Source organism: Phyllobates terribilis, unplaced genomic scaffold, assembly GCF_046119375.1.
Source record: "Phyllobates terribilis strain yellow unplaced genomic scaffold, ASM4611937v1 Scaffold_4607__1_contigs__length_58978, whole genome shotgun sequence".
NCBI classification, from domain to species: domain Eukaryota; kingdom Metazoa; phylum Chordata; class Amphibia; order Anura; family Dendrobatidae; genus Phyllobates; species Phyllobates terribilis.
In genome coordinates this window covers 24,039-49,095 of record NW_027367357.1, presented here as the reverse complement: position 1 = coordinate 49,095, position 25,057 = coordinate 24,039, and the positions used below count along the sequence as shown (strand labels likewise).

At 40.1% G+C, this 25,057-nt stretch overlaps 1 protein-coding gene across 1 annotated transcript in view; it reads right to left on the bottom strand.

Moving 5' to 3' along the window:
• Window positions 1-6,183: 6,183 nt before the first annotated feature.
• The window catches only part of LOC141249481 (uncharacterized), a 35,582-nt gene continuing 16,708 nt past the window's right edge, over window positions 6,184-25,057 (bottom strand). The window contains exons 3-5 of the mRNA XM_073669630.1: window positions 9,268-9,510; window positions 8,926-8,945; window positions 6,184-8,291 (exon numbers count right to left, since the gene is read on the bottom strand). Coding sequence (XP_073525731.1) covers window positions 8,208-8,291; window positions 8,926-8,945; window positions 9,268-9,510 — 347 coding nt within the window. The 3' untranslated portion in view covers window positions 6,184-8,207. The remainder of the gene's footprint in view (window positions 8,292-8,925; window positions 8,946-9,267; window positions 9,511-25,057) is intronic.

The following is a 25,057-nucleotide window of genomic DNA, read 5'->3' as shown; positions in this document are numbered from 1 at the left end:
GCCCCTGGAAGAACGCAGTCTGTGGCCTGAGAAGTTGCCCGATCTGGTGGACCTATACAACCACATCCCGGTAGGTTCCACCAACTGTACCCCGGCTTACCTAATGAGGGCAAGACCTGGTAAGTTACCTGTTGACCTGGAAATGGGAGTCCTGACACCCGAGGACACTTCACCAGAAACAGACTGGGACACAGAGAGGCAGCAGCAGTACCGGAGAGTACAGGAGAGCGTGGAGCGAAGTCTCTGTCAGGCTAGGGAAAGACAAGAGAAAACTTACAACCAGTATGCTCCCGCTGTTCCCCTGGTACCCGGAGAGCAGGTCTTGAAGAGGAAGAGACGGCTCCACAAGTTGGACGACCAGTGGGAGAAGGACCCGTACACCGTACTGCCCTCAAGCCACGAAAACCCGAAGGTTTGTACCATCAGTAAAGACGGAGGGGAAACCACAGCCATTGTATCCCGGGACCACCTGAAGAAGTGTCCCGAACAACTGAGGAACCCTGAAGAGGAACAAGAAGACCATCGACCCGTAGAGGAAAGGGAAGATATGGTTAGTACTGTGCTCGGGGACTTCCCTCGGTCTTGGACTCAAATCAATGGTGCAGTCGTGGTACCCGTACTCACCTTCCTCCAACCAGCATCCCAAGCACCTACGGAGCAACAGGAAGAGCTGGAAGAACAGCCGGTCCAGGAGGCAGAAGACTCCACACAAGCAGAACAGGAGGATCAACCCTCTGCTTATAGTGAGCCTGCCGTACCCCTAGTGAGACAAAAAGCCGGTAGACAGCTGCCCAGTTTACCCTTGACAGCTCCTACACCCTGTAGTTCAGGGCCAGACAGTCAGCTCCGTAGGTCCACTAGGGCCACTAGAGGCCAGTTACCCGCACGCTGGAGGATTTGAAGTGTATAAATTGTTTTATTTATGTTTACCTGTGTATTGTTGCTTGTGTATAATTTTGTGTTTCCAGTTATTTGTAGGAGTCCTCGGTGGAGTTACCGGGAATCCTTGTACATAGTTGGAGCGTAACCCAGGACGGACTAAAGACTGTTAAGGACTCGGGGTAGGACAAACCCCTACCTGGTTACGTCTCCCTGTTTTGGTGAAATGGACACCTTGCTTTTCTTCAAAGACTGCACCCGGTTACGGACATGCCGTAACCATCTTTATATGTTTTTCTTATTGTATTATTATTGTTTTTATCTTGTTATGTTTTTCTAAAATATGTTTAGTCCCGGAGTACTAAATTTCACTAGGGGGGAATGTGACACCCCAGGGGTCTGGTTGCCACAGTGATAGAGATATTACGTCTGAGAGCAGGTGGGAGGTCCTTTGGTCAGGGATCCTGTGCATGCCACACCTCCTGCCCAGTCTTGGGAGGGGAAGAACTTCCCCTATATAAACCCGGGGCTGAAGCAGGGTTAGTCAGTCAAGGAGAGTAGAGACAAGAAACAGCAGAAGCAATACTACTACGAGTCAGGGGCTGGCAGCTGCAGAGCTCGCCCTGACTGAGAAGCTTTCTTACCGGACCCGGCGTCCGAGGCTGTGGGGACTAACTCTTACCCAGCAGCAGAAGCCGACCGGCAGGGGATTTCAGGTCCTCAGGCCCAGAAACCCGAAGGCACGGTCACACGCGTGGGACCAGCACCGCCATCGTGGAGCGGAAGCCATTAGAAGGCCCCGAGTCACCGGCCATACGGGTGAGCACCACACGGTACACTCAGGGACGTGGGCTACTTATATCCGCTTCTAGCAAGGTAGCCAGAAGAGTACAGTCAGTTTGGGAGGCCTACAACTCCGCCTGGCCAGGGGAGATCCCATCTGCTCAAGGACTGACCAGGCCCCGTTCACTAGCAAGTACTCCGGGAGGGTCTATCGTTGTTACCAGTAAAGACCCTGAATTACACCGCACCGTCTCTGAGTGGTTCCTGCTACCCCCATCATCCACATCTGCTGCCCTGAGGCCATACCCCTCCCGTTGGGGGTTATACCATCTACGCTGCACCATCCATCCACCGGCCTCAGCGGACTGTCCTGCAGCGGCAGCTCCATAGCTGCATTCAACGGGTGGCGTAGTCGTCCTGCATCTACCGCTGTTACATCGCCGCTCAGTTTGACTCCCTGGGCACGGACCGGGTCACCGCCACGAGACTACAACCCTCAAGAGATCCGGCTCCGGGTAAGCTCCCGCGTGCGCAACGCAGCGCGACACAGGCCCAGGGGCGCGTCATATACACAGACATCACACACTATATACACAGACATCACACGCTATATACACAGACATCACACGCTATATACACAGACATCACACGCTATATACACAGACATCACACGCTATATACACAGACATCACACGCTATATATACAGACATCACACGCTATATACACAGACATCACACGCTATATACACAGACATCACACACTATATACAGACATCACACACTATATACAGACATCACACACTATATACACAGACATCACACGCTATATACACAGACATCACACGCTATATACACAGACATCACACGCTATATATAGACATCACACGCTATATACACAGACATCACACGCTATATACACAGACATCACACGCTATATACACAGACATCACACGCTATATACACAGACATCACACGCTATATACACAGACATCACACGCTATATACACAGACATCACACGCTATATACACAGACATCACACGCTATATACACAGACATCACACGCTATATACACAGACATCACACGCTATATACACAGACATCACACGCTATATACACAGACATCACACACTATATACACAGACATCACACACTATATACACAGACATCACACACTATATACAGACATCACACGCTATATACACAGACATCACACACTATATACAGACATCACACGCTATATACACAGACATCACACGCTATATACACAGACATCACACGCTATATACACAGACATCACACGCTATATATACAGACATCACACACTATATACACAGACATCACACGCTATATACACAGACATCACACGCTATATACACAGACATCACACACTATATACACAGACATCACACGCTATATACACAGACATCACACGCTATATACACAGACATCACACGCTATATATACAGACATCACACACTATATACACAGACATCACACGCTATATACACAGACATCACACGCTATATATACAGACATCACACGCTATATACACAGACATCACACGCTATATACACAGACATCACACGCTATATACACAGACATCACACGCTATATACACAGACATCACACGCTATATACACAGACATCACACGCTATATACACAGACATCACACGCTATATACACAGACATCACACGCTATATACACAGACATCACACGCTATATACACAGACATCACACGCTATATACACAGACATCACACGCTATATACACAGACATCACACACTATATACACAGACATCACACACTATATACACAGACATCACACACTATATACAGACATCACACACTATATACACAGACATCACACACTATATACACAGACATCACATACTATATACACAGACATCACACACTATATACAGAGACATCACACACTATATACACAGACATCACACGCTATATACACAGACATCACACGCTATATACACAGACATCACACGCTATATACACAGACATCACACGCTATATACACAGACATCACACACTATATACACAGACATCACACACTATATACACAGACATCACACGCTATATACACAGACATCACACACTATATACACAGACATCACACGCTATATACACAGACATCACACACTATATATACAGACATCACACACTATATACAGACACATCTGACCTCGGTGTCTTCTCCTGTAGATTGAGGGTCCGCCCTGCGCTCGCTGATCACACCCTGTGCACTCATATAGAAAGTGAAATAGAGGATGTGGGGGGGGCCACGGACGCTCCCCCCAGATATTATTATTCATCGCTATTCATTTTCACTTTTCTTTCTTAGTAAACGGGTAGAGGAAAGTGAGAAGATGGGGGATGTGCAGCTGACGCTCAGATACATACGGGGGGCTTCTGGGCTTTCATGTAGGGGGATTTATAATCACTTCCTCAGCACTTTTGCAGAGTACGCTTTATTGCGTATACAGCGCCCCACTGACCACAGGTGAGGTCTGGTATTGGAGCTCTCTAGAATTTACTTTTATAGAGCTGAGCTGTAATACCAGGCACAACCTGTGGCCAGGGGGGGGCGCTGTATGTGAGACAATATCTGTATAATCATAGATGTCCCCTGTGAGGTGATGGACGGCCCCAGCTGCTACATGGAGATATCCACTGTCCACTGAGACCGATCAGTAGAGAGTTGTAATAGTCCAGACGAGAATGAATAAGAGCGACAGTAAGAGTTTTTGCCGAGTCAATGGTGAGAAAAGTCCTGATTCTTGAGATGTTTTTGAGGTGTAGATGACATGAACGAGCGAGTGATTTGATGTGATGAGTGAAGGAAAGATCTGAATCAAAAATGACCCCAAGACAGCGGGCTTGTTGCTGGGGAGTAATGGTGGAGCCACAAACGGAAATGGCAATATCGGCCACAGGTAGATTAGTGGAGGGAGGAAATACGATCACTGGTGTTTGACAGCTGAAGAGAGGAGAGAGGGGTTAATATGGATGAAGTGAGCCGAGTATGTGGGAGAAGGGTGAATGTGGATGATTGTAGCAGCCAGAATATAAATGGCACAAATACAAAGGGTGAACACTGTTTCCAAAGCAGATGAGCTGGAAGCAAGTTTGTTTAATTGTCTTACCTGTCGCCTGCCATGTCTAACTGCCAAGGCACTTTGATAAACTATGCATAAATGCTGCCCCTTGACTATGATGGTGGTGAAGGTGACGGCGGAGTACAGACTGCTGTTCAGTATGGCTGTAAATACACTAGGGGTTGTAGACTTCATAAGTAGTTTATTATCTCTACGAGCACGCCCTCTAGTGATAGTAGATGTCATTTTATTATCTGTAGGCGCACGCCCTCTAGTGGTCGTAGATTTCATTGTATTATCCATAGGAGCATGCCCTCTAGTGGTCGTAGATGTCATTTTATTATCTGTAGGCGCACGCCGTCTAGTGGTCGTAGATTTTATAAGTAGCTTATTATATGTAGGAGCACGCCCTCTAGTGGTCGTAGATTTCATTGTATTATCCCTAGGCGCACGCCCTCTAGTGGTCATAGATGTCATTTTATTATCTCTAGGATCACGCCCTCTAGTGGTCGTAGATTTCATGTTATTATCTGTAGGCGCACGCCCTCTAGTGGTCGTACATGTCATTTTATTATCTGTAGGCGCACGCCCTCTAGTGGTCGTAGATGTCATTTTATTATCTGTATGCGCACGCCCTCTAGTGGTCGTAGATGTCATTTTATTATCTGTAGGCGCACGCCCTCTAGTGGTTGTAGCTTATTATATGTAGGATCATGACCTTCAGTAAAATGGATTCTGCTACAATAGCGAACCCAAAAAAAAAAAAGCCAAACACAAAACGGAGTTCAGAAAAGTGGAAATGGCAAAATAATATGGAGCAAACGAAGAAGGTTCAAAACAATGAAAACTCGAGAAAATCCGGTGGAAATGTGGCCATGAATCCATATCCCTTACTGCTTTATCAGTCCGGTCTTCTATAAACCTCATGGGTTTTTCTGAACGTATCTGTGATATTTTCCGCTGACGCTCCGGTTATTATACAAAACGTTTGCTCAGTTTTTGGGATTCGGTTTATGGCTGGTGAGAAAAGAAGATTTACCCAGGCATGTAATCCCAAGAATCTCCAGAGATCCCCGGAGATCCCCAGAGTGTTCATATATTTATACCCTTCATGAATATAGGAGATCCGTACATACATGTAGGCGGATCGTACATAACAGCAGAATTCAAAGACCCCCTTACCCACCCGTGTCCACCCAGATCACTCTTTAGTTTGTCCTTTTGGTAAGCGTTGCTTTAGGCTGATTGATACTCTTTCATACCTTTTTGATTGGTGGTATATTGCTATTATATATCTATCAGTCTACGTAATAATCCAGTGATGTAGCAGCGCAGCCCGTGTGGGGTCAGATCCTCCCACTCAGGACTCTCCACAAATATCCTGACCACAGACGGCACATCGAGAGGGTGAAAGGTGAGACGGGTCCTTTATTCGGTCCTCCTGACCCCTCTATGGAGCCTTTGTCAGACAATGTTACAAAGTGAGATGCAGAATATGTACAAATTCATCACATGGCTCAATTATCTTAATTACAATCATAATACAATAAATTTATACTGAATTTCAGCTCTGCCAAAAAAACGGCCTGATTACATCAAGCCAGAGATCTTCTCATTAGCTCAGGAGAAAGCGTTAACCAGGACAAGGCAGCTGATATCACTCGGTCATGGTGATTGAATTGCTTAGGAAGCTGGTGGCTGAGGTTATTGTCTTCTTCTATTAACCATAGTTAGCTCTGCAGTCATCATTGCATCATAAAGGGCTTTACAGGCAAGGACATTGCTGCTTGTAAGATTGCCCCTAAATCAACAATTTATTGGCTCATCAATAACTTCAAAGATCCTGTTTAAGAAGGCTTCAGGCTGCCCCAAAAAAAGTCCAGCAAGTTCCAGGACGAGCTTCTAAAGGGGATTAAGCTATGGTATTGGTTCACACCAGTGCAGAGCTTGCTCAGGAACGGCAGCAGGCAGATGTCTGTATCTCTAAGTGAGGTGACAGCTTCTCGGGGCAGGCTGGTGTCAAGCGCAGCAAAGAAGCCACTTCCCTCCAAGGAAAACATAAAGGACAGACTGACATTGTGCAAAAAGACAGGATTGGACTGTAGAGGACGGGGGTAACGTTATCTTCTGTAATGAAGGACGTTTGGAAGAATGATCGTCCTGAGAAGAAAAAGTGACGCTGCCATCATCCAGTGTCTGCAGGCAGCAAAGCCTCCTGAGACCACTCGTGTGGGGGCTCATCATCCATGGTGGGGGATCAATCACAATGTGTGGGGGCTTCTCATCCATGGAGGGGGTCACTCACAATGTGCGGGGGGCTTCTTATCCATGGAGGGGATCACTCACAATGTACGGGGGCTTCTCATCCATGGAGGGGATCACTCACAATGTGTGGGGGCTTCTCATCCATGGAGGGGATCACTCACAATGTGCAGGGGCTTCTCATCCATGGAGGGGATCACTCACAATGTACGGGGGCTTCTCATCCATGGAGGGGATCACTCACAATGTGCGGGGGCTTCTCATCCATGGAGGGGATCACTCACAATGTGTGGGGGCTTCTCATCCATGGAGGGGATCACTCACAATGTGCGGGGGCTTCTCATCCATGGAGGGGATCACTCACAATGTGCGGGGGCTTCTCATCCATGGAGGTGATCACTCACAATGTGCAGGGGCTTCTCATCCATGGAGGGGATCACTCACAATGTGCGGGGGCTTCTCATCCATGGAGGGGATCACTCACAATGTGTGGGGGCTTCTCATCCATGGAGGGGATCACTCACAATGTGCAGGGGCTTCTCATCCATGGAGGGGATCACTCACAATGTGCAGGGGCTTCTCATCCATGGAGGGGATCACTCACAATGTGCGGGGGCTTCTCATCCATGGAGGGGATCACTCACAATGTGTGGGGGGCTTCTCATCCACGGAGGGGATCACTCACAATGTGTGGGGGGCTTCTCATCCACGGAGGGGATCACTCACAATGTGTGGGGGCTTCTCATCCACGGAGGGGATCACTCACAATGTGTGGGGGCTTCTCTTCCTTGGAGGGGCTCACTCACAAGGTGCGGGGGTCTCCTGGAGACGCTCGGGGCTACAGATGCCATTAATGAGGACAGAGAAGCCCGTGGTCCTTGTGGCTTCGGGCCGGTCACAGCTGCTGCAGCGCTGCATACATTAAGCTCCTCCCCCATTCATCACAGCGATGATGGAGTGATCGACCACTGGGGAGGATTCATTATGGGCAGAGTTTAGGATGCAGCTCTGGATGTGACTGGAGCATAGACGTGTAGTGGCCGCGGGGCAGTATTATCTACATTGTTATAGGAGGGGCAGGGGCGAAGCACAGGCAGTGTGGACACAGAGCTGCGATACTCTGCAGAGGAGATGGGGGTCTTCATGTTCCGGGGGTCCCAAGGCAGATGACTAACGAGGAATCAACAGCACACAGAGAATCACGATCATAATGATTATCAGAACAGGAACACCGACAAACAGCAAGCAACGGGCCTGGAAGAGAAGAGACTGGTGCAATAATCTGCAGGATAGATCACTATGTGTCTGTCAGGAGGAGCGATGCTCTGCAGAGAGGTCAGTGGTGTAATAATCTGCAGGATAGATCACTATGTGTCTGTCAGGAGGCGGAGGAGAGATGCTCTGCAGAGAGGTCAGTGGTGTAATAATCTGCAGGATAGATCACAGTGTGTCTGTCAGGAGGCGGAGGAGCGATGCTCTGCAGACAGGTCAGTGGTGTAATAATCTGCAGGATATATCACTATCTGTCAGGAGGCGGAGGAGCGATGCTCTGCAGACAGGTCAGTGGTGTAATAATCTGCAGGATAGATCACTGTCTGTCAGGAGGAGCGATGCTCTGCAGAGAAGTCAGTGGTGTAATAATCAGCAGGATATATCACTGTGTATCAGTCAGGAGGCGGAGGAGCGATGCTCTGCAGAGAGGTCATTGGTGTAATAATCTGCAGGATATATCACTGTCTGTTAGGAGGTGGAGGAGCGATGCTCTGCAGAGAGGTCAGTGGTGTAATAATCTGCAGGATATATCACTATGTGTCTGTCAGGAGGCGGAGGAGCGACGCTCTGCAGAGAGGTCAGTGGTGTAATGCTCTGCAGTTGTCCTTGTACTCACCCAGCTTATTCTTTCTCCTCCTGTAACATAAGAGGAGATTGTTACTTTGTGTTCTCTGTATCACATCGTTACATTATATGGGGAGAGGGTGCCAGGTCCTGGCTGTCGGGTGGTCCCTGGTGTCAGGGGGTCCCAGGTCCTGGGCGTCAGGTGTCGGGGGGCTCCTGAATCTTTGCCTCGGGCGGAGGCTGTGCCCCTATGATATGACGTGATCGCAGGGACGGGGCCGGATCAATTAGGGGAAATGTGCCAATTTAACACCAGCCAGAGATAATACTGCAGCTGAAGTGTGAGTGCAGCTCTGGAGGAGACTTTCAGACCGGAGCTCGGGATCTCACCCACCTCTGCTGATCGCTGATCCTGAGCTCATTTGGAGTTTCATTCTTTCGATGTTCTCTTGGACCCTGGGAGCCGCGACCCCCTGATAGGATCCCACTGTGCCGTGTGCCGGCTTATCGCTCCGACAGAACATGACCATCAGTCCGGCGAGCTGAGAGATCAATGGCTGCTCCGCCGAAATCCTGCTGTGAGCTCCACCATCACCATCATCCAAGTCATCCACCAGCACCAGAAGCTTGGCTCGTCCTGAGGAGACGCAGAGGGATCTATTATATAGAGTCATTACACACAGAGGGATCTATTATATATTCATTACACACAGAGGTATCTATTATATAGAGTCATTACACACAGAGGGATCTGTTATATATTCATTACACACAGAGGGATCTATTATATAGTCATTACACACAGAGGGATCTGTTACATAGAGTCATTACACACAGAGCGATCTATTATATAGAGTCATTACACACAGAGGGATCTATTATATAGAGTCATTATACACAGAGGGATCTATTATATAGAGTCATTACACACAGAGGGATCTATTATATAGAGTCATTACACACAGAGGGATCTATTATATAGAGTCATTACACACAGAGGGATCTATTATATAGAGTCATTACACACAGAGGGATCTATTATATAGAGTCATTACACACAGAGGGATCTATTATATAGAGTCATTACACACAGAGGGATCTATTATATAGAGTCATTACACACAGAGGGATCTATTATATAGAGACATTACACGAAGAGGGATCTATTATATAGAGTCATTACACACAGAGGGATCTATTATATAGAGTCATTACACACAGAGGGATCTATTATATAGAGTCATTACACACAGAGGGATCTATTATATAGAGTCATTACACACAGAGGGATCTATTATATACAGTCATTACACGCAGAGGGATCTATTATATAGAGTCATTACACACAGAGGGATCTATTATATAGAGTCATTACACACAGAGGGATCTATTATATAGAGTCATTACACACAGGGATCTATTATATAGAGTCATTACACACAGAGGGATCTATTATATACAGTCATTACACGCAGAGGGATCTATTATATAGAGTCATTACACACAGAGGGATCTATTATATAGAGTCATTACACACAGAGGGATCTATTATATAGAGTCATTACACACAGAGGGATCTATTATATAGAGTCATTACACACAGAGCGATCTATTATATAGAGTCATTACACACAGAGGGATCTATTATATAGAGTCATTACACACAGAGGGATCTATTATATAGAGTCATTACACACAGAGGGATCTATTATATAGAGTCATTACACACAGAGGGATCTATTATATAGAGTCATTACACACAGAGGGATCTATTATATACAGTCATTACACGCAGAGGGATCTATTATATAGAGTCATTACACACAGAGGGATCTATTATACAGAGTCATTACACACAGAGGGATCTATTATATAGAGTCATTACACACAGAGGGATCTATTATAAAGAGTCATTACACACAGACTGATCTATTATACAGAGTCATTACACACAGACTGATCTATTATATAGAGTCATTACACACAGAGGGATCTATTATATAGAGTCATTACACACAGAGGGATCTATTATATAGAGTCATTATACACAGAGAGATCTATTATATAGAGCCATTACACACAGAGGGATCTATTATATAGAGTCATTACACACAGAAGGATCTATTATAGAGTCATTACACGCAGAGTGATCTATTATATAGAGTCATTACACACAGAGGGATCTATTATATAGAGTCATTACACGCAGAGCGATCTATTATATAGAGTCATTACACGCAGAGGGATCTATTATATAGAGTCATTACACACAGAGGGATCTATTATATAGAGTCATTACACACAGAAGGATCTATTATAGAGTCATTACACGCAGAGTGATCTATTATATAGAGTCATTACACACAGAGGGATCTATTATATAGAGTCATTACACGCAGAGCGATCTATTATATAGAGTCATTACACGCAGAGCGATCTATTATATAGAGTCATTACACACAGAGGGATCTATTATATAGAGTCATTACACAGAGGGATCTATTATATAGAGTCATTACACGCAGAGGGATCTATTATATAGAGTCATTACACACAGAAGAATCTATTATATAGAGTCATTACACACAGAGGGATCTATTATATAGAGTCATTACTCACAGAGGGATCTATTATATAGAGTCACTACACACAGAGGGATCTATTATATAGAGTCATTACACACAGAGAGATCTATTATATAGAGTCATTACCCGCAGAGGGATCTATTATATAGAGTCATTACCCGCAGAGGGATCTATTATATAGAGTCACTATACGCAGAGGGATCTATTATATAGAGTCATTACACACAGAGCGATCTATAATATAGAGTCATTACACACAGAGGGATCTATAATATAGAGTAATTACACACAGAGCGATCTATTATATAGAGTCATTACACGCAGAGGGATCTATTATATAGAGTCATTACACACAAAGCGATCTATTATATAGAGTCATTACACGCAGAGGGATCTATTATATAGAGTCATTACACACAGAGTGATCTATTATAGAGTCATTACACACAGAGGGATCTATTATATAGAGTCATTACACGCAGAGGGATCTATTATACAGAGTCATTACACACAGACTGATCTATTATATAGGGTTATTACAGGCAGAGGGATCTATTATATAGAGTCATTACACACAGAGGGATCTATAATATAGTCATTACACGCAGAGGGATCTATTATATAGAGTCATTACACACAGAGGGATCTATTATATAGAGTCATTACACACAGAGCGATCTATTATATAGAGTCATTACACACAGAAGGATCTATTATAGAGTCATTACACACAGAGGGATCTATTATATAGAGTCATTACACACAGAGGGATCTATAATATAGTCATTACACGCAGAGGGATCTATTATATAGAGTCATTACACACAGAGGGATCTATTATATAGAGTCATTACACACAGAGGGATCTATTATATAGAGTCATTACACACAGAGGGATCTATAATATAGTCATTACACGCAGAGTGATCTATTACATAGAGTCATTACACACAGAGGGATCTATTATATAGAGTCATTACACACAGAGGGATCTATAATATAGTCATTACACGCAGAGGGATCTATTATATACAGTCATTACACACAGAGGGATCTATTATATAGAGTCATTACACACAGAGTGATCTATTATATAGAGTCATTACACACAGAGGGATCTATAATATAGTCATTACACACAGAGGGATCTATTATATAGAGTCATTACACACAGAGGGATCTATAATATAGTCATTACACACAGAGGGATCTATTATATAGAGTCATTACACACAGAGGGATCTATAATATAGTCATTACACGCAGAGGGATCTATTATATAGAGTCATTACACACAGAGGGATCTATTATATAGAGTCATTACACACAGAAGGATCTATTATATAGAGTCATTACACACAGAGCGATCTATTATATAGAGTCATTATACACAGAGGGATCTATTATATAGAGTCATTACACACAGAGGGATCTATTATATAGAGTCATTACACACAGAGCGATCTATTATATAGAGTCATTACACACAGAAGGATCTATTATATAGAGTCATTACACACAGAGCGATCTATTATATAGAGTCATTACACACAGAGGGATCTATTATATAGAGTCATTACACACAGAGGGATCTATTATATAGTCATTACACACAAAGGGATCTATTATATAGAGTCATTACACACAGAGGGATCTATTATATAGAGTCATTACACACAGAAGGATCTATTATAGAGTCATTACACGCAGAGTGATCTATTATATAGAGTCATTACACACAGAGGGATCTAATATATAGAGTCATTACACACAGAGGGATCTATAATAGTCATTACACGCAGAGGGATCTATTATATAGAGTCATTACACACAGAGGGATCTATTATATAGAGTTATTACACGCAGAGGGATCTATTATATAGAGTCATTACACACAGAGGGATCTATTATATAGAGTCATTACACACAGAGGGATCTATTATATAGAGTCATTACACGCAGAGCGATCTATTATATAGAGTCACTACACGCAGAGGGATCTATTATATAGTCATTACACGCAGAGCGATCTATTATATAGAGTCATTACACACAGAGCGATCTATTATATAGAGTCATTACACACAGAGCGATCTATTATATAGAGTCATTACACACAGAGCGATCTATTATATAGAGTCACTACACACAGAGCGATCTATTATATAGAGTCATTACTCACAGAGGGATCTATTATATAGAGTCATTACCCGCAGAGGGATCTATTATATAGAGTCACTACACGCAGAGCGATCTATTATATAGAGTCATTACACACAGAGCGATCTATAATATAGAGTCATTACACATAGAGGGATCTATAATATAGAGTCATTACACACAGAGCGATCTATTATATAGAGTCATTACAAGCAGAGGGATCTATTATATAGAGTCATTACACACAAAGCGATCTATTATATAGAGTCATTACACGCAGAGGGATCTATTATATAGAGTCATTACACACAGAGTGATCTATTATAGAGTCATTACACACAGAGGGATCTATTATATAGAGTCATTACACGCAGAGGGATCTATTATACAGAGTCATTACACACAGACTGATCTATTATATAGGGTTATTACAGGCAGAGGGATCTATTATATAGAGTCATTACACACAGAGGGATCTATAATATAGTCATTACACGCAGAGGGATCTATTATATAGAGTCATTACACACAGAGGGATCTATTATATAGAGTCATTACACACAGAGCGATCTATTATATAGAGTCATTACACACAGAAGGATCTATTATAGAGTCATTACACACAGAGGGATCTATTATATAGAGTCATTACACACAGAGGGATCTATAATATAGTCATTACACGCAGAGGGATCTATTATATAGAGTCATTACACACAGAGGGATCTATTATATAGAGTCATTACACACAGAGGGATCTATTATATAGAGTCATTACACACAGAGGGATCTATAATATAGTCATTGCACGCAGAGTGATCTATTACATAGAGTCATTACACACAGAGGGATCTATTATATAGAGTCATTACACACAGAGGGATCTATAATATAGTCATTACACGCAGAGGGATCTATTATATAGAGTCATTACACACAGAGGGATCTATTATATAGAGTCATTACACACAGAGTGATCTATTATATAGAGTCATTACACACAGAGGGATCTATAATATAGTCATTACACACAGAGGGATCTATTATATAGAGTCATTACACACAGAGGGATCTATAATATAGTCATTACACACAGAGGGATCTATTATATAGAGTCATTACACACAGAGGGATCTATAATATAGTCATAACACGCAGAGGGATCTATTATATAGAGTCATTACACACAGAGGGATCTATTATATAGAGTCATTACACACAGAAGGATCTATTATATAGAGTCATTACACACAGAGCGATCTATTATATAGAGTCATTACACACAGAGCGATCTATTATATAGAGTCATTACACACAGAGGGATCTATTATATAGTCATTACACACAGAGGGATCTATTATATAGTCATTACACACAAAGGGATCTATTATATAGAGTCATTACACACAGAGGGATCTATTATATAGAGTCATTACACACAGAAGGATCTATTATAGAGTCATTACACGCAGAGTGATCTATTATATAGAGTCATTACACACAGAGGGATCTATTATATAGAGTCATTACACACAGAGGGATCTATAATATAGTCATTACACACAGAGGGATCTATTATATAGAGTCATTACACACAGAGGGATCTATAATATAGTCATTACACACAGAGGGATCTATTATATAGAGTCATTACACACAGAGGGATCTATAATATAGTCATTACACGCAGAGGGATCTATTATATAGAGTCATTACACACAGAGGGATCTATTATATAGAGTCATTACACACAGAAGGATCTATTATATAGAGTCATTACACACAGAGCGATCTATTATATAGAGTCATTATACACAGAGGGATCTATTATATAGAGTCATTACACACAGAGGGATCTATTATATAGAGTCATTACACACAGAGCGATCTATTATATAGAGTCATTACACACAGAAGGATCTATTATATAGAGTCATTACACACAGAGCGATCTATTATATAGAGTCATTACACACAGAGGGATCTATTATATAGAGTCATTACACACAGAGGGATCTATTATATAGTCATTACACACAAAGGGATCTATTATATAGAGTCATTACACACAGAGGGATCTATTATATAGAGTCATTACACACAGAAGGATCTATTATAGAGTCATTACACGCAGAGTGATCTATTATATAGAGTCATTACACACAGAGGGATCTAATATATAGAGTCATTACACACAGAGGGATCTATAATAGTCATTACACGCAGAGGGATCTATTATATAGAGTCATTACACACAGAGGGATCTATTATATAGAGTTATTACACGCAGAGGGATCTATTATATAGAGTCATTACACACAGAGGGATCTATTATATAGAGTCATTACACACAGAGGGATCTATTATATAGAGTCATTACACGCAGAGCGATCTATTATATAGAGTCACTACACGCAGAGGGATCTATTATATAGTCATTACACGCAGAGCGATCTATTATATAGAGTCATTACACACAGAGCGATCTATTATATAGAGTCATTACACACAGAGCGATCTATTATATAGAGTCACTACACACAGAGCGATCTATTATATAGAGTCATTACTCACAGAGGGATCTATTATATAGAGTCATTACCCGCAGAGGGATCTATTATATAGAGTCACTACACGCAGAGCAATCTATTATATAGAGTCATTACACACAGAACGATCTATAATATAGAGTCATTACACATAGAGGGATCTATAATATAGAGTCATTACACACAGAGCGATCTATTATATAGAGTCATTACACGCAGAGGGATCTATTATATAGAGTCATTACACACAAAGCGATCTATTATATAGAGTCATTACACGCAGAGGGATCTATTATATAGAGTCATTACACACAGAGTGATCTATTATAGAGTCATTACACACAGAGGGATCTATTATATAGAGTCATTACACGCAGAGGGATCTATTATACAGAGTCATTACACACAGACTGATCTATTATATAGGGTTATTACAGGCAGAGGGATCTATTATATAGAGTCATTACACACAGAGGGATCTATAATATAGTCATTACACGCAGAGGGATCTATTATATAGAGTCATTACACACAGAGGGATCTATTATATAGAGTCATTACACACAGAGCGATCTATTATATAGAGTCATTACACACAGAAGGATCTATTATAGAGTCATTACACACAGAGGGATCTATTATATAGAGTCATTACACACAGAGGGATCTATAATATAGTCATTACACGCAGAGGGATCTATTATATAGAGTCATTACACACAGAGGGATCTATTATATAGAGTCATTACACTCAGAGGGATCTATTATATAGAGTCATTACACACAGAGGGATCTATAATATAGTCATTGCACGCAGAGTGATCTATTACATAGAGTCATTACACACAGAGGGATCTATTATATAGAGTCATTACACACAGAGGGATCTATAATATAGTCATTACACGCAGAGGGATCTATTATATAGAGTCATTACACACAGAGGGATCTATTATATAGAGTCATTACACACAGAGTGATCTATTATATAGAGTCATTACACACAGAGGGATCTATAATATAGTCATTACACACAGAGGGATCTATTATATAGAGTCATTACACACAGAGGGATCTATAATATAGTCATTACACACAGAGGGATCTATTATATAGAGTCATTACACACAGAGGGATCTATAATATAGTCATTACACGCAGAGGGATCTATTATATAGAGTCATTACACACAGAGGGATCTATTATATAGAGTCATTACACACAGAAGGATCTATTATATAGAGTCATTACACACAGAGCGATCTATTATATAGAGTCATTACACACAGAGCGATCTATTATATAGAGTCATTACACACAGAGGGATCTATTATATAGTCATTACACACAGAGGGATCTATTATATAGTCATTACACACAAAGGGATCTATTATATAGAGTCATTACACACAGAGGGATCTATTATATAGAGTCATTACACACAGAAGGATCTATTATAGAGTCATTACACGCAGAGTGATCTATTATATAGAGTCATTACACACAGAGGGATCTAATATATAGAGTCATTACACACAGAGGGATCTATAATAGTCATTACACGCAGAGGGATCTATTATATAGAGTCATTACACACAGAGGGATCTATTATATAGAGTCATTACACGCAGAGTGATCTATTATATAGAGTCATTACACACAGAGGGATCTATTATATAGAGTCATTACACGCAGAGCGATCTATTATATAGAGTCACTACACGCAGAGGGATCTATTATATAGTCATTACACGCAGAGCGATCTATTATATAGAGTCATTACACACAGAGCGATCTATTATATAGAGTCATTACACACAGAGCGATCTATTATATAGAGTCATTACACACAGAGCGATCTATTATATAGAGTCACTACACACAGAGCGATCTATTATATAGAGTCATTACTCACAGAGGGATCTATTATATAGAGTCATTACCCGCAGAGGGATCTATTATATAGAGTCACTACACGCAGAGCGATCTATTATATAGAGTCATTACACACAGAGCGATCTATAATATAGAGTCATTACACACAGAGGGATCTATAATATAGAGTCATTACACACAGAGCGATCTATTATATAGAGTCATTACACGCAGAGGGATCTATTATATAGAGTCATTACACACAAAGCGATCTATTATATAGAGTCATTACACGCAGAGGGATCTATTATATAGAGTCATTACACACAGAGTGATCTATTATAGAGTCATTACACACAGAGGGATCTATTATATAGAGTCATTACACGCAGAGGGATCTATTATACAGAGTCATTACACACAGACTGATCTATTATATAGGGTTATTACAGGCAGAGGGATCTATTATATAGAGTCATTACACACAGAGGGATCTATAATATAGTCATTACACGCAGAGGGATCTATTATATAGAGTCATTACACACAGAGGGATCTATTATATAGAGTCATTACACACAGAGCGATCTATTATATAGAGTCATTACACACAGAAGGATCTATTATAGAGTCATTACATGCAGAGTGATCTATTACATAGAGTCATTACACACAGAGGGATCTATTATATAGAGTCATTACACACAGAGGGATCTATAATATAGTCATTACACGCAGAGGGATCTATTATATAGAGTCATTAAACACAGAGGGATCTATTATATAGAGTCATTACACACAGAGGGATCTATTATATAGAGTCATTACACACAGAGGGATCTATTATATAGAGTCATTACACACAGAGGGATCTATTATATAGTCATTACACACAAAGGGATCTATTATATAGAGTCATTACACACAGAGGGATCTATTATATAGAGTCATTACACACAGAAGGATCTATTATAGAGTCATTACACGCAGAGTGATCTATTATATAGAGTCATTACACACAGAGGGATCTATTATATAGAGTCATTACACAGAGGGATCTATAATAGTCATTACACGCAGAGGGATCTATTATATAGAGTCATTACACACAGAGTGATCTATTATATAGAGTCATTACACGCAGAGTGATCTATTATATAGAGTCATTACACACAGAGGGATCTATTATATAGAGTCATTACACACAGAGGGATCTATTATATAGAGTCATTACACGCAGAGCGATCTATTATATAGAGTCACTACACGCAGAGGGATCTATTATATAGTCATTACACGCAGAGCGATCTATTATATAGAGTCATTACACACAGAGCGATCTATTATATAGAGTCATTACACACAGAGCGATCTATTATATAGAGTCATTACACACAGAGCGATCTATTATATAGAGTCATTACACACAGAGCGATCTATTATATAGAGTCACTACACACAGAGCGATCTATTATATAGAGTCATTACTCACAGAGGGATCTATTATATAGAGTCATTACCCGCAGAGGGATCTATTATATAGAGTCACTACACGCAGAGCGATCTATTATATAGAGTCATTACACACAGAGCGATCTATTGTATATAGTCACTACACACAGAGGGATCTATTATATAGAGTCAATACTCACAGAGGGATCTATTATATAGAGTCATTACACGTAGAGGGATCTATTATATAGAGTCATTACACACAGAGTGATCTATTATAGAGTCATTACACACAGAGGGATCTATTATATAGAGTCATTACACGCAGAGGGATCTATTATACAGAGTCATTACACACAGACTGATCTATTATATAGGGTTATTACAGGCAGAGGGATCTATTATATAGAGTCATTACACACAGAGGGATCTATAATATAGTCATTACACGCAGAGGGATCTATTATATAGAGTCATTACACACAGAGGGATCTATTATATAGAGTCATTACACACAGAGCGATCTATTATATAGAGTCATTACACACAGAAGGATCTATTATATAGAGTCATTACACACAGAGCGATCTATTATATAGAGTCATTACACACAGAGGGATCTATTATATAGAGTCATTACACACAGAGGGATCTATTATATAGAGTCATTACACACAGAGGGATCTATTATATAGAGTCATTACACACAAAGGGATCTATTATATAGAGTCATTACACACAGAAGGATCTATTATATAGAGTCATTACACACAGAGTGATCTATTATATAGAGTCATTATACACAGAGCGATCTATTATATAGAGTCATTATACACAGAGGGATCTATTATATAGAGTCATTACACACAGAGGGATCTATTATATAGAGTCATTACACACAAAGGGATCTATTATATAGAGTCATTACACACAGAAGGATCTATTATATAGAGTCATTACACACAGAGTGATCTATTATATAGAGTCATTACACACAGAGGGATCTATTATATAGAGTCATTACACGCAGAGTGATCTATTATATAGAGTCATTACACACAGAGGGATCTATTATATAGAGTCATTACACACAGAGGGATCTATAATATAGTCATTACACGCAGAGGGATCTATTATATAGAGTCATTACACACAGAGGGATCTATTATATAGAGTCATTACACGCAGAGTGATCTATTATATAGAGTCATTACACACAGAGGGATCTATTATATAGAGTCATTACACGCAGAGCGATCTATTATATAGAGTCACTACACGCAGAGGGATCTATTATATAGTCATTACACGCAGAGCGATCTATTAAATAGAGTCATTACACACAGAGCGATCTATTATATAGAGTCATTACACACAGAGCGATCTATTATATAGAGTCATTACACACAGAGCGATCTATTATATAGAGTCACTACACACAGAGCGATCTATTATATAGAGTCATTACTCACAGAGGGATCTATTATATAGAGTCATTACCCGCAGAGGGATCTATTATATAGAGTCACTACACGCAGAGCGATCTATTATATAGAGTCATTACTCACAGAGGGATCTATTATATAGAGTCATTACCCGCAGAGGGATCTATTATATAGAGTCACTACACGCAGAGCGATCTATTATATAGAGTCATTACACACAGAGCGATCTATTATATAGAGTCATTACTCACAGAGGGATCTATTATATAGAGTCATTACTCACAGAGGGATCTATTATATAGAGTCATTACACACAGAGGGATCTATTATATAAAGTCATTACACACAGAGGGATCTATTATATAGAGTCATTACACACAGAGGGATCTATTATAGAGTCATTACACACAGAGGGATCTATTATATAGTCATTACACACAGAGGGATCTATTATATAGAGCCATTACACACAGAGGGATCTATTATATAGAGCCATTACACGCAGAGGGATCTATTATATAGAGCCATTACACACAGAGGGATCTATTATATAGAGTCATTACACACAGAGGGATCTATTATATAGAGTCATTACACACAGAGGGATCTATTATATAGAGTCATTACACACAGAGGGATCTATTATATAGAGTCATTACACACAGAGCGATCTATTATATAGAGTCATTACACACAGAGGGATCTATTATATAGAGTCATTACACACAGAGGGATCTATTATATAGAGTCATTACACACAGAGGGATCTATTATATAGAGTCATTACACACAGAGGGATCTATTATATAGAGTCATTACACACAAAGGGATCTATTATATAGAGTCATTACACACAGAGGGATCTATTATATAGAGTCATTACACACAGAGGGATCTATTATATAGAGTCATTACACGCAGAGGGATCTATTATATAGAGTCATTACACACAGAGGGATCTATTATATAGAGTCATTACACACAGAGGGATCTATTATATACAGTCATTACACGCAGAGGGATCTATTATATAGAGTCATTACACACAGAGGGATCTATTATATACAGTCATTACACGCAGAGGGATCTATTATACAGAGTCATTACACACAGAGGGATCTATTATACAGAGTCATTACACACAGAGGGATCTATTTTACAGAGTCATTACACACAGACTGATCTATTATATAGAGTCATTACACACAGAGGGATCTATTATAAAGAGTCATTACACACAGACTGATCTATTATACAGAGTCATTACACACAGACTGATCTATTATATAGAGTCATTACACACAGAGGGATCTATTATATAGAGTCATTACCCACAGAGGGATCTATTATATAGAGTCATTATACACAGAGAGATCTATTATATAGAGTCATTACACACAGAGGGATCTATTATATAGAGTCATTACACACAGAGGGATCTATTATATAGAGTAATTACACACAGAAGGATCTATTATAGAGTCATTACACGCAGAGTGATCTATTATATAGAGTCATTACACACAGAGGGATCTATTATATAGAGTCATTACACGCAGAGCGATCTATTATATAGAGTCATTACACGCAGAGGGATCTATTATATAGAGTCATTACACACAGAGGGATCTATTATATAGAGTCATTACACACAGAAGGATCTATTATAGAGTCATTACACGCAGAGTGATCTATTATATAGAGTCATTACACACAGAGGGATCTATTATATAGAGTAATTACACGCAGAGCGATCTATTATATAGAGTCATTACACGCAGAGCGATCTATTATATAGAGTCATTACACACAGAGGGATCTATTATATAGAGTCATTACACAGAGGGATCTATTATATAGAGTCATTACACGCAGAGGGATCTATTATATAGAGTCATTACACACAGAGGGATCTATTATATAGAGTCATTACACGCAGAGTGATCTATTATATAGAGTCATTACACACAGAGGGATCTATTATATAGAGTCATTACACGCAGAGCGATCTATTATATAGAGTCACTACACGCAGAGGGATCTATTATATAGTCATTACACGCAGAGCGATCTATTATATAGAGTCATTACACACAGAGCGATCTATTATATAGAGTCATTACACACAGAGCGATCTATTATATAGAGTCATTACACACAGAGCGATCTATTATATAGAGTCACTACACACAGAGCGATCTATTATATAGAGTCATTACTCACAGAGGGATCTATTATATAGAGTCATTACCCGCAGAGGGATCTATTATATAGAGTCACTACACGCAGAGCGATCTATTATATAGAGTCATTACACACAGAGCGATCTATAATATAGAGTCATTACACACAGAGGGATCTATAATATAGAGTCATTACACACAGAGCGATCTATTATATAGAGTCATTACACGCAGAGGGATCTATTATATAGAGTCATTACACACAAAGCGATCTATTATATAGAGTCATTACACGCAGAGGGATCTATTATATAGAGTCATTACACACAGAGTGATCTATTATAGAGTCATTACACACAGAGGGATCTATTATATAGAGTCATTACACGCAGAGGGATCTATTATACAGAGTCATTACACACAGACTGATCTATTATATAGGGTTATTACAGGCAGAGGGATCTATTATATAGAGTCATTACACACAGAGGGATCTATAATATAGTCATTACACGCAGAGGGATCTATTATATAGAGTCATTACACACAGAGGGATCTATTATATAGAGTCATTACACACAGAGCGATCTATTATATAGAGTCATTACACACAGAAGGATCTATTATAGAGTCATTACATGCAGAGTGATCTATTACATAGAGTCATTACACACAGAGGGATCTATTATATAGAGTCATTACACACAGAGGGATCTATAATATAGTCATTACACGCAGAGGGATCTATTATATAGAGTCATTAAACACAGAGGGATCTATTATATAGAGTCATTACACACAGAGGGATCTATTATATAGAGTCATTACACACAGAGGGATCTATTATATAGAGTCATTACACACAGAGGGATCTATTATATAGTCATTACACACAAAGGGATCTATTATATAGAGTCATTACACACAGAGGGATCTATTATATAGAGTCATTACACACAGAAGGATCTATTATAGAGTCATTACACGCAGAGTGATCTATTATATAGAGTCATTACACACAGAGGGATCTATTATATAGAGTCATTACACAGAGGGATCTATAATAGTCATTACACGCAGAGGGATCTATTATATAGAGTCATTACACACAGAGTGATCTATTATATAGAGTCATTACACGCAGAGTGATCTATTATATAGAGTCATTACACACAGAGGGATCTATTATATAGAGTCATTACACACAGAGGGATCTATTATATAGAGTCATTACACGCAGAGCGATCTATTATATAGAGTCACTACACGCAGAGGGATCTATTATATAGTCATTACACGCAGAGCGATCTATTATATAGAGTCATTACACACAGAGCGATCTATTATATAGAGTCATTACACACAGAGCGATCTATTATATAGAGTCATTACACACAGAGCGATCTATTATATAGAGTCATTACACACAGAGCGATCTATTATATAGAGTCACTACACACAGAGCGATCTATTATATAGAGTCATTACTCACAGAGGGATCTATTATATAGAGTCATTACCCGCAGAGGGATCTATTATATAGAGTCACTACACGCAGAGCGATCTATTATATAGAGTCATTACACACAGAGCGATCTATTGTATATAGTCACTACACACAGAGGGATCTATTATATAGAGTCAATACTCACAGAGGGATCTATTATATAGAGTCATTACACGTAGAGGGATCTATTATATAGAGTCATTACACACAGAGTGATCTATTATAGAGTCATTACACACAGAGGGATCTATTATATAGAGTCATTACACGCAGAGGGATCTATTATACAGAGTCATTACACACAGACTGATCTATTATATAGGGTTATTACAGGCAGAGGGATCTATTATATAGAGTCATTACACACAGAGGGATCTATAATATAGTCATTACACGCAGAGGGATCTATTATATAGAGTCATTACACA